A 13,231-nucleotide genomic window follows, 5' to 3' on the forward strand; every position below is an offset into this window, starting at 1 on the left:
TTTGAATGCAAGTCAACAAACGAGATGACATGGCCTTTCACCTGTGACCTGTCTCGAAAGGGTTAAGAAGGCTCTTGGCTACAGACTGTTTTAGAGAGGTTTTTAAGTCACTCTTTGTAGCAATATATCAAGTACAAACATATCCCACTACTAGTTTTACCTGCATAAGGACCAAATTATCTTTCAATAAAATTTTTAATGCAAACAACATTTGGCTTTGGTATATGGATTTAATTGGATATACCTTCCATGAAATTTGTTTCACTATCTCCTAAATATAAGCTTCAAAACAGTTCCTGCATCTGCTTATTAATGGTTTAATTTTTTCAAAGCCAAATGCAGACTACAGCCAACCAACAGAACCCAACAATGAGCCATTGAAAGATATACTGTTCAACAGGAAATAATTTAATCTGAAGAACATGAAACTACTTTTGTTAAAATCATGCAGTTTTGTATTATTCTCTCACTAATCATTTTATTTTAAATTCCAGCATAATAAACTTCACGTTAGTACAAAAATTGCTTTGTCTAACCTTTGTCATAATAACCTACAGCTGGCAGTATAACACCTGACCATGTCAAAAAAAGCTTAAACAGAAGTGATAAGAAAATAACCAAACACTAAGAATCATCAAATCACATTTCAGAGAATAAACAAAACATTTTATTGGTGGGTCCAATGAATAAACACTGATTAAAATGAATATCTAGTTTGAAAAAGAAAAGAAAACAAGATAGAATGACCATAATTACACACAAAAGACAAGATACAATTAGGTAATCCTTCATGTTTCTTGGGTCTCCATGCCCTCTTCAGCAGAAGCTTCTTGTTCCATCTCTTCTCCAGTTTCTTCACCTTCTTTCTTTTCAGGAGGTTTTTCATAAGCTTTACTCAGAGGTGAAACAACAACACCATCCCATACACTCATCTCCATGGCAACACCTGTACAATTTTAAAAATTAACAAATAAAAGCTGTTTTCCAACGCAGAATCAAGGTGTAAATGTTAATTAAAAATTAAAAACCTCCAAAAGTTGCTGCTTGAAGTTTGGATATAGTTTAATTGATTTTTAAAGATTCTATGTCAAATAAAAAAGTTTGCACTGTAACATTACAAACTGAGCAAGAAACCTACTTGTCAATATCAGTAAAATACTAAAAAAAAATGCATTTAGTAGTATATAAAACATTTCTGGCAAACTGTAGTTTTATAGATGGCTTCCAAGATAATTTTCTGAAATAAACAAGTCAATGAAACGTTGTATATTTTGTGTATAAATTGAGGTATGGTAATTTATTGTACCTTCTCTAACACAGTGGAAGTGTGTTATAGCTCTGGTTTTATAATCTTACAGAAAAATATAATATAGCTTTTTGAAATAAGACAAAGTGCAAATGTATAGTTCATTTAGTTGTTGATTTTTCAATTGTGTACCTACACATCCAGAGTAATGTTGAGAGTATATCGAGTCACATTTTAAAATCATTATTCATCTACTAGTCATACAATTATTTATGGCATCTAACATTCTGACAAATTCTTTGTATTTTGCATCTATTGCAGTATATGTATTAGAATTGTACAAGTATACTTATAAGTATGACCAAAGAGACACTTGAAGTGCTTAAGAGCTTAAATTTATAGCCACTGGTCTACTCACTGAGACACAATTTTCATGCCTCTGATGTACTCTTATGTTTATAAAGCAGAATATCCATGATTATACCATTATCATCAGCCAACTTACAGCATCAAATCAAACTAACAATACATACTAGGATTTCCTTCCTGTCCAAGGATCTGTTTATATCCACCATGAGCCATCACTCGAAGCAAAGTCTGAGCAGTGAGGCACACAAGATCCTGGAAAAAGATAATGAATAATACTACAACTCAAATTTTATTAATGTAACTTTTAGTATTTACTCAAATCTTATTAATTTAACTTTTAGTATTTTACTCAAATCTTATTAATTTAACTTTTAATATTTTACACAATTATTAATTAATGTTTCCCTGTATCTTATTTTATCTTTCAATTTAACACACTGGAATTATCTTTTAGCTAAATAGTCATGAAAAATATATATTCAGCTTTAATTTCTGAATTACTCGTATAATTAAGCTTTCCTTCCTCCTTAGCTCTGACAAGATTGACCTTATTGCTCATCTATATGATGTAGCAAGAAAACTAACTGTATAATCTATTATCTATCTATGTTGCATTTACTAAAATGCTATTTAAATAACTTAAAAAGAAAATGCAAAAAATATAAAGCATTTACATGGCTTCGACTGAATATTAGTTCACCTATACTAGTTTAAATTTGTTAAACTTTTAACTATCAATGTATCAATTAACTAAAGAGCTATTTAGAGGGTTACAGTAATTCTTATGTATATACACTATGATATTTACATGTCTAGAATAAAATGAATAATGACTTTTGTACTAAGTTTTTCATTAAAGATTTACTACCTTGGGTTTATGATTAAACAAACAGGATATTAAATGAAATTTCACATACATATTTAATGTCTGCACACACATAAAACCTAGTTAAACAAACCTGTTCTTCCAGTGTTAAGGAAGTATGAACTCTCACACTCCCATTCTCACAGGGATCTGGGATACTTGCTGAACCAGGCAAAAATAGGCCTGCTGCAAGAAGTTGAAAACAACGCCTGCAAGAATAATATTTGTTCAGAGTACATTTCATAGATAATTATGTAGAAATATCTGTATGCACATCATTACACTAAAATAATTTAAAAAATACTATTGGTATCTGTGGATTATATTATAGTAGTTACTAGTTTTTTTATTGTTTGGTTTTCATCAGATAAATACTCAACATCAAAATATATTTATTATTTACAATATTCTCATTTCACATATAAATAAACAACTTTTGATTGTCACCTTAGGTTAGAAAAAAATTTGCTACACAAGTGCCATCTTTTTTCTTCTTAATATGATCAAACTAAAAACATTATGTTACTTTTACTATAAACACATTAATTAATTAACAAGATGTTTTGTAAGACACTTCTGCTTAATTTACAGGTTTGTTTAATAACAGAAGATAAGAATCTTGATACAAAATATTTCATATACAAAAAAAAAGAGGGAAAAAGAGCATTATAGTAGATGGTATTTGCAGAAACTTCCACTATTAGGATAACATCATCTTACTCTTAAGTATTTATAATGTAACCATAGCACAGTAACCTCTTTATAAAGGTTTTTCCTCAAACGTATGGGAAACTGTAATAATATTAGAAACATGAAAAAAAAAAAAAATTATAAGAAGTTGGTTTAGTACTTGTATCAATTCTCTTCTTCCAAAACCAATAAAATTTCATTGTAAAACATTTTCATAAAAAAACAACTTAAGACTTCCACTTTTCAGGATACTAGCCTAAAACTTGAAAAAAAAAAGTTGTATTTTTGTTTCTTATTAACACTACCATTTCTTTCTTATAATGCCATACAAAATTTATGGAAATTTACATGTGATTATTGGACAATACTGTAAAAAAGTATGAAAGAAACCTGTATTTTTTATCATTATTAATATTGAGCAGAAAGTTTCATTTTATATATTCAATCAATTTTAACTTATTTTATATCAATTAACATATCTTTTTTTCCCATTTCATATTTAATGAAATGCCTGATAAAAATACATAAGTTCTGCATAATCAACAATGATTTACAACTAAGATCACCGTGCAACTCTTTAGGTTTATGCATCCACTAACCATTAAATATTCTTACCTGAATTTATGCTGCAGAAAAATATTTCTGTAGCTTTCAAGTAGATGTAATATAACATAAATGTTACAAGTAACTATAAAAAGAATTTGCAGGTTTCTAGTTAGAAACCATTTCTAAAAACCAATGTGTTCAACATTAAAGCATGGCATTACTAGATTACTACTTCAAAACTTGTAAATGTAAACAAAATGCTATAAAGAATGAATAGAAAGCTGTTTACATTGTTTGACTTTTTTTATATATTTGCAAAATTAATTATATGGCTATTGTATAACGTGTTCATATCATTTGGACATAATTTTCCATAACAAAATTACTTAAGTCGATTAGGATTAGTTTGTAATTAAGTTTTTAATACAGATACGCAGTTATGTATCTGGAGTGACCTTACCCAACACTAGTAGTGAGAGTTAACGAGCATAATGTGATGTCAAAGATTCCAGAAATTGCTAAGAACCCATAAGAATAAAATGTAAGATTTGAATTTAATTTTATTTTTAATGAAATGTAAATGTCATGCTATAAGCCTAAAGTTATAAGAGTCTACTGTTCTATACTACATTAACTACAACTAATATACCAAAACTAAAATTGGCAATCAAATGGTAGTAGACATAAGAATCTTTATTACCTCAGGGCCACATTCAAGGGCAGTGGCTGACGACTTGGATTATTCATCACAGCATACTGAGCCTGAACAGTTGTAAAATAAAAAGTATACTGAAATGAGGCCAAACACATTTCAAAGTTCTCTTTCTGATAAAAAACTAAAAAAAAAAACTACAAATACGTTAAACTTGTTCTCTTGTTTGCCTTCACCTATTACAGTTTAAAGTCAAGATTTAATTTCTTATTTAAAATATTGTATACAAAGTAGTATGAGTATAGTAATATTGTACAGTACTGAAAGTAAAGCAATTAAATCCTAGATACGTAAAAACCCAACACAGAACCTATTATCCTAATTTTAGTCTTTGATTGGGACATATAAATTGAGTATTACCAATTAATTCTTGAATGTAAATATGCATTGGTTTGATGAACCTGTTGTAAGGTTTGTTTTATTGCACTGAAAAAAATTTAATAAATGTGACACATAAATTCAAATTTTTTTAAATTTAATAATTGTATGACTAATTATGTAAAATGAGGATGACGAAGTAAAAAAAATAAGAAATACTCACAATACTTAGTTTTTACTACTTTAAACTATAAGTACTGTGTTTAAACACTGAAAAATGTACATGTATATACAAGACTTGCATTCTTATAATTAATTCTCCAACCTCCCCTCGAGGCAGATCTGGCCAGCTTTGAAAGTCATTTGAACTTATTTTCATGACCTTACCTAGCACACATTGAAGTGGGCTTTTACTTTTTTTAGTAAGTAAAGTAAGACATACTGTATAGTTAGTCTTTTAAGTTAGATCTCTCCTTAGCTTAGATTTTTTACACGTAGCAAATGAAATCAATGAAATAATGTGGCAAGTAGCAGTAATTAAGATAAATTATAGTGAAGTTTGTTGTTTTTAACTGCATGAGGCTTATTAAAATTATATGGAAAAAGACAATAGGTCACACTCAGTAGTTCACAAATGTGTATATGCAATCGTTTATATTCTCAAATACAATTTCTAACTGCCTGGGACTTATAAATGAGATTATTTATATGCAAACATGTTCTGTATCATTCATTCTTGATGTACACAAACAGAAGTATGCATACCCACATGTTCATGTTCACCATTCATTTGTTGATTCTTAATATGTTGTTGTACAAAACTTCACGGTATAATGGGAACTTAATTAAAGTCGGTACGTTACTCTCAACAATATGTATTTGTGTTCATAATGAATAAATGTTTGTACACTTAAGGTAACTTGCAATATTTTAAAAAATACGTTAATATTCCATTTATACTTTTTTGATGTATTATTATTTAGCTTTTCTCTGAAAAGAATCAAAAACTTCTTAAATGCTTTCTGATTGCAATAGTTTTGTAATGAAATCTGTATGTGTCTTAGATTAAGTTGTCCTTATGAGCCAATTTATCTTCCTCTGGAAGAGTACCACACTTGCTAATAATCTGCTGTGAAAGTGCAACAGAAAAATTAATATCTTACAAGCAAATCAATAATCCATGGATTAAGAGAGCTGAAACCTTCAAAGCGATTTCTAATATCTCGTAACACTCGGATGAGAACTTTGATGCTTGAATGGTGAGCATTTTCTTCAAACCAACGAGAATGACGAATTGCAGCCAGGTGACTCTGAAGGATCTTCTGACTCACTGGAAGAAGAAGAAATTCAAACAGATAAGAGCTTACAATTATGTTGAAAATTTAAAATGATTATGTGATGAAAGACAGTTTATTGTAGTTATATTACATATATGTATGTCATTGAATACTATCAAAATTTATTTAAGATGAACTTTGAATTCCTTAATAATCATTCCATAAGAGTTTTTATATTCTTGGTAAAAATGTAATTTCATGCAGCTTTACAAGATTAATATCTCATTAAAATAAATGTGCGAGTCTTGGTAAAATAATTTTCATTACCAAATAAAATAATTCAAATGCATGGTTTAAAAAATTGTTATAAAATAAAAATCAAAGAAACAAAATAAAATTCTTACAATGAATTTCTGGGTCACATTTTCTAACATTCTGTGGAATGGTTGTAATCAAGATTTTCACAGTTGCATCAGCTGAACTGACCTCAAAGCCTCCTTCATTTGTTAACATGGTTAAAACTGGAAGTTGTACCACAAAAAAAATATGATGAATATTGAAACAAAACTTCTTATCAGTTCATTTTTAACCTATCAAATGTCATTTTATATTATGTTATTTTCTGTACAGAGAATAGTCTATTTTATTTCTCCTTTAAACTTTATTCCCACAGGAAACACACTGATGAGCTTAGCTGAATTTTATGGCTCTTATCGAATAGTTAGAAAACCAGAAAAATTATGATAGGTATAAGACATTGTCTGCTTTTTAAATGTTAGTATATTTAGTTAAGTACTTTAATTAAAGATTTGCTCATGAATCTTTGCTTTCAGCATGTTAACTATCCTACATGCAAAGTGATTTTGATTTTAAGATTGAAAATACTTTTTTCATCTTAAAAACTTCCAACGTTCATTTGTGTGATCTTTAAAACCTTTTAAATGAATATCAAACTTTCTTTATACTTTATCTGTTTTTTTCAATACCCATATATGGACAAATGGGCAAAATGTGAAACAAAATAATAATAATAATTATCGAGGTATACTCGCAAACAGCTCGTGCATTATGCAAGTTGATGCAGTAACATGAGTTACATGCTTGCAGAATCATTAGTCAAGACATGTTTCAAAAAACAATAAAATTAAGTATAGATAGATGTATACTGTTACAAGCTTTAAGCTATTTAGGATAAATAACTGTGGTTTCCTGTTACAATTTGCAGATATTCTAGAAAAAAAGATTAAATAAGAATTATTTCCTAATTTTTTTATGGTGGTTAAGAGGTTGATCAAATCAATCGATCCTGCATAGTTATTGTAGAAAATAACTGATGAAATATAGTTTTTCTGACAAAAAAAAAAACGTTTGATTTTTTATTTAGGAGGTTTTAGGGATTATGCAAATGAAATCTGAAAATGTTCAGATAAAGAAAACTATTTTTACTTTTAACACAAAAATCACTTTGGATTCAGAGCAGTCAACACTGACACCATATGATTACAGACTTTAATAAAAATACTTAATTAAATATTTTGATTTTTTTGTCTATAAAAGACTTAACGTTTACTGAAAGTTTGTCAAATTTCACACAGATACATGAAGTACTTTCAAAGTCACAGTACGTATACCACAGTGGTTATAAGGTTGTTACAAGGTTGTGTAAAATGCACGGTCCAGTTGTGACAGGGTTGAAATTTTGGCTTTCCATTGGTATAAATAATATAGTATTAAACACTAGAGAAATCTATTGGCAATTTATGAAAAAGAGAATGTGACAGGTGGGCGTGGCAAGTGGGCCTGATTTTATAGTCCATGACTCTTGTAAACAAATAAGATTTGCCTGAGTAATATCTATGTTATAATAAGTAATTTACATTAAATTCCGTACATCTTGGAGGGGTAGTAAATATAGAGAAGAAGGAAGATCCAGACAGCAAGTGTCACAATTTTCATACCAGTGAAGCAATTGGATATTTTTGAGGGAATTTTACAACTGCTTCAGTATTTTAGCATTTTAAAAGAATTTAAGAAAGAAGTTGTAACAATTTTCTGAGTTTTTAAGTGGACATACACATGAAGAAATGGCATAAGTAAGTGGTATTGAGAATCACAACTTAAGAGTTAAAATGCTTTATTGAAAATAAAGTAATTTAATTAAATTTTGAATGTAACTCTGTAAAAGGTTGTGGCATACACACTTTGACCTACCTGATGCAAAAGGATTAACACAAAAAATAAAATAACTAATTAAAACATTAACTCTAGAACATTTAGTTAAGTGGATCAAACCACTATATGCTATTCTAGTTAAGGTGTGTAACATATTAAAATTCTTGTTTACAACATAAACTACTTGCATCTTATAACATACAATAGAATTTGTTCATTATTATAAGATTTTGTAAGTAAAGCTCATAAACTTACATTATTCATAATCAAGGTTTCTCATTGAAAAACTAAATACTAAATTCATTCAATTCTGTGGAAAATTCAACAACATCCTTGCTAAAGATTATAGATATAAAGTTTTACGAAACATCACAACCCCTTACAAACTTTCAATTCTACACTTTGATTCCTTGGGATGTGGTTCGGGATATTAGTAAAGAGATTAAGCGTATTGACCATCACTGGTTTCACTTCCTGTTAATTTAAATTCATATTATGAGTATTTGATACTAGCTTTATAAAAACTAAGTGTATAATATTGCATTATGTTATTGTTTAAGTTCCACAAGTCTTTGCTTATTACTTTCATTGCCACATTTCAGATTGTTGCAACTTTCTTTCTATGTCTTATTATTACTATTGAGCTTGCTCAAGGCTTAGCAAATTTACATTTTGCCTTTTACAGAAGACTTAACTTTATTCACAAGCTAAGCATTAATTAAAAAAATCAAGAAATTAATAGTTGAGAATTTGTGTACTAAAAATATTAAATGAAATAATGTGAGCAGTAAGTGTGAGAAGTTTATAAAGAATTCAACTTTTTCCATAATGTAGGACAATGTACTAGAGTTATTAAGTGCGTAGTTACTAGGCCAAATGAATGACTTGACTGGAAATGGTGACAGGCTATCTCTACAAGTATGGATGGCTGTTGAAATAGATATTGACACCACGGAGGGGCGAATGCTAGTGTTATTATGTTACGTAGGTAAAATATACTTGGTTCTTTCTTTGTACTTATTTGTAATAAAGGTATTGGTTGGAATGTTGAATATATCTAGTTTTATTACTTTTTAGTTTTACATCGTTAACTTATTGTATGCATTTAGGGACTAACTTAAATCTACAGTGGCCAGACCATGTGAGATATTACTGTGTTTATGGCCAAAAATATCATTAACAGTAACAGTGCTCAACTGATGGAACAACGTATGGTAATCTTTATAAGCAGATTCATAAGAAAAGTACATTTAATAAGCTATACTGTTGGCCAGGTTAATTTCTAGTTTAGCTCCAAGTATACAGCTAACTCTGATTGGAAGTTATTACTATTATCATATATTATAAAAAATGGAAATGTAATTACATGGAATAAATATATAATATTTTGTGGTATTAGCCTATGTGATAATATTTTACTTTTTTCTTTTAAATTTGAACTATTGTAATAACATTAATCATCAAAAGCAGCAAAATAGATATGTTTCTGTTCATATATTGATTATGTGACATTGAAATAGGATATAAATGAAGCCTTTAGCATATTTGGATTTAACTATTTTTCCTAAAATAAGACATAAGTGACTTATTTTATATAATGAAAAAGTAATTTTTCTTGCAGCATATCTTACAAGTACTAACATTAATTGAAGACAGTTTCAATAATAATGCCCCCTGGATACCAGACCAGGAATGCAAAGCCAAATTCGAGTTCAGTAACTCTGCAAACCTACTCCTAGACCCCCATCATGACTGGATAACCTCATGGACACATTTATTCCCCTTTTGGTACCCTGTACCCCAAGTAAGTAAGGGAAGGAACTACATGCCACCCTGAGCCTTCTACCTGCCAAGTTTGATCCTTCTAGTTCCAAACATGTGGGAAAAGTTCTTGGAACCAGAAACACAACTTGAATTAATATAGGATGTATACACTGAAGTTAAAAGCTATTATATATATAATGTGATATTCTCAATGCAAAAATACCAATGTTTGCCACAAAATACTAATAAAAAATTAACATCAACATTAGATATTTCAGTTTTCTTTTTATTACAAAACAAGCATTTCATCAAAAGTAATCACAATTTTTATAAATATGATTAAAAAATTATACCTTTACAAGAGATTTATGTTTTAACCCTTTCCTTGTTTTCTTGTATTGTTGATATTTCATAAATCTTTTTCTCAATAAAATTAGAGTAATGGGTAATAAAACTAAAAAGAATAGATAAAACAAATTTACTGTATTTATCCTAGGTTTACATTTTATCTTGAGTAAAAGTAACTTAACCTATCATCATTCACATGTTATGCTCATATGAAGCTCTCTTCTAATCTCAAACGTTGAATCTAAACAACCAGCTCCTATTGCCATGTTGATGAGCATCAGCTGCATATCAAATAAATGTAGCCATGTATCACATATGATACTCAGGAAAAGACAGGGTTAAAAGTTAGTATAAACACCTAAAACTTGGCATCACTTTACCACATGGCCAGTAGCACCAATCTTTTGGCGAGTCCTTCATTTGATTTTCCCAAAGATTTTGATTAGTCATATGAATTGTGCATCCTTAAGTAGAACTGTCAATGCTTATATGGTTCATCATCATTTCTTATTCTGCAATGGCTTTGATCACTACACGACATCTGGACATTCAATGAATTGACATGGTCTCACTGGTTGATGAGATATTCTGTAAGAATTTCCATGCTCCTGAATTGGCCAATGTTGTATGACTGAAATGTACCCTTAGGTGATGAATTAAATATCAAGTAAACAGCATATGTTTTTTTCAAGTTTCTCTTACGTTGTCCATTTCAGTTTCAAAACCAGAGATGTATAAAAATAGCATATGAATCCAAAATGGACAAAATCAGAGTAAAATAGAAAAAAAGGTGTAGTTTAGATGATTGTTATCACAGATTTTAGGCCTACTGTTTTCTCATGCTTTGCCAGCTTTCAGCATTTAAAATGTAACATTTCAAGCATTATACCATATATTTAAATAGTTTCAGAGTCTTTTGTCTCTTATTACCCAGCTCAACTGATGAGTTTGGTGCCTCTTGGAAAATGATTTGTGAGAGACAAAATAGATCTAAAATGCAATTTTCACATGTCTTTGATTTTTAATCAACAATGGATGAACTAAGAAGAATAAGAAATTGCAGTTAACATGATTTTGTTCAAAATGTTAGGCCTATAGGTTTGTGTTTTATGTTATCCGAGTCAATTTTTAGCTGCAATACTGATCACTTGCCTTTTACCACAGCTAAAGGTATGATATAGCATGAGAAAAGAAACCCTTAAAGAACTTTATTTTTTAAAACATTTATCAGGTATTTCACATCCACAAACACAGCTTGAATGGAAAAGTTATTTCAAGACACCTTTAAAAGGTGGTAAAAACTGATGAAACTTACTTGAGACACCATATGATTATTGATATACCACACTCACATAATTAACCAAACATAGCATGCCTTGCAAACACAAGTGGGTTTTATTGACATAGATCAGATATTCACCACTGTTGTGCTTTGTTTGAATGTTGAGGTATCAATAGCAGCACCCATAAACAAATATTGCCAGCAATATTCATTCCTCACACAAGTGATATAAAATTAGCTGTCCAAGCATAGTCATGACCAATGTTCCCTCTAATTTTTTCATGTGCACCAGTATCAAGCCAATGTGTGGATGTGCACTACCAGTTTCTTTTAGGGGTGGAGTATTTTTAGACAATCAACCCTAGTGGATCATCAGGCCACCTTGCAATGTTATTAGTTAGTTATTTGGGCTTTAAGCCTATCAACTGCCAGGGCTATTAAGGCTGTAAATGTGTTGAGACTACTCATCTTAATGAGGAAGTGTGCAGCACTTAATTGATTGTTGTGTGACTACACAGCTTAGAGAGAACACTGGTCATGACTTTGTCTTGAGCTATTGGGAACCCATTAAGAGTGAACCAAGTTTGGGCCTTTGCACCCTCAGTAACATGTGTATCACTGACATCAACTCACCAAGCTTCCAAAAATATTATATAATGGCTTCAGTTTCAAATCAAAACTTACTACCTAGGAAAAAGTCCTACAACTATAAAATCAAGTACCATATTTAATATCTTCCTCTTAAACAAAAACAATATTAAATAAAACTTACTTTCAAGGGGATCACTCTGCTTCATGTCTTCCATAACTTTATTTCCAAGAGCTTGGATTGCTTCAACTTAAAAGCAAGTTAATCAAAATTCAAAACACCCATCTTTATCAAAAATAAAACAAAATTCATGACCTACAGCTTAAAAATAGAATGATTAAATTTACCATCAATAAACTTTTAAAAAATTACATAATCATAGTTTTCTTCAAATTAAACTTCACTGTTATAGTATATTAGTACTTAATCTACCACAAAGCTTTTTTTTTTTCAACAGTGTTTTAATTCCCCTCTCAAGAATTTGTTTCTGAAAGATAAGTTTCACAGTTAGCTTTAATACTTTCCAATGCAGTAACAAAAATTTGCTTTCACTACTACAACCTATATTATACAGCAACTTTTGTTTGTTTGTTTCTCCATGTTGAAAATTTCCAACTTTCCAACACCTGATTAAAATAAAACTTTCAGGGATTCTTGGATATGCTCCACTAGGATTTTAAAAACCCCCTTACTTTATTCACTTTCTGATTTTTACTATTTGAATGGCCATTCTAATTTTCCACCTTGATACTGCTTAACTGCTGGCAACTGACACACACACATTGTTCCACCATCCATATGCAGTTAACAAAAAATAAATGCCTTGCCAGGATTGGGTATCATTGCAAATAACAATAAAATGTTTGAAAAATGAAGTATTAACAAATTGTAAATGTAAATAATCTTACAAACAATAATTATGAAAAAAAAAAGACTTAAACTTATACATCAATTTGAAGTTCCAGAAAAAAAAGAAAATACAAACTGGAATAATACAATCCACTTAAAAAAAATTCACAAATAAAAAAAACAATACTACAAATTTTAATTTTT

The 13,231-nt window shown here is 29.6% G+C and overlaps 1 protein-coding gene across 1 annotated transcript in view; it reads right to left on the bottom strand.

The window, feature by feature from the left end:
• Positions 1-644: 644 nt before the first annotated feature.
• The window catches only part of LOC106462917 (interleukin enhancer-binding factor 2-like), a 39,639-nt gene continuing 27,052 nt past the window's right edge, over positions 645-13,231 (bottom strand). Inside the window, exons 6-12 of the mRNA XM_013922884.2 lie at positions 12,362-12,427; positions 6,428-6,544; positions 5,910-6,076; positions 4,417-4,478; positions 2,575-2,689; positions 1,780-1,867; positions 645-946 (exon numbers count right to left, since the gene is read on the bottom strand). Coding sequence (XP_013778338.1) covers positions 789-946; positions 1,780-1,867; positions 2,575-2,689; positions 4,417-4,478; positions 5,910-6,076; positions 6,428-6,544; positions 12,362-12,427 — 773 coding nt within the window. The 3' untranslated portion in view covers positions 645-788. The remainder of the gene's footprint in view (positions 947-1,779; positions 1,868-2,574; positions 2,690-4,416; positions 4,479-5,909; positions 6,077-6,427; positions 6,545-12,361; positions 12,428-13,231) is intronic.

The sequence above is a fragment of the Limulus polyphemus genome, unplaced genomic scaffold (genome assembly GCF_000517525.1).
Source record: "Limulus polyphemus unplaced genomic scaffold, Limulus_polyphemus-2.1.2 Scaffold1282, whole genome shotgun sequence".
Taxonomy (NCBI): domain Eukaryota; kingdom Metazoa; phylum Arthropoda; class Merostomata; order Xiphosura; family Limulidae; genus Limulus; species Limulus polyphemus.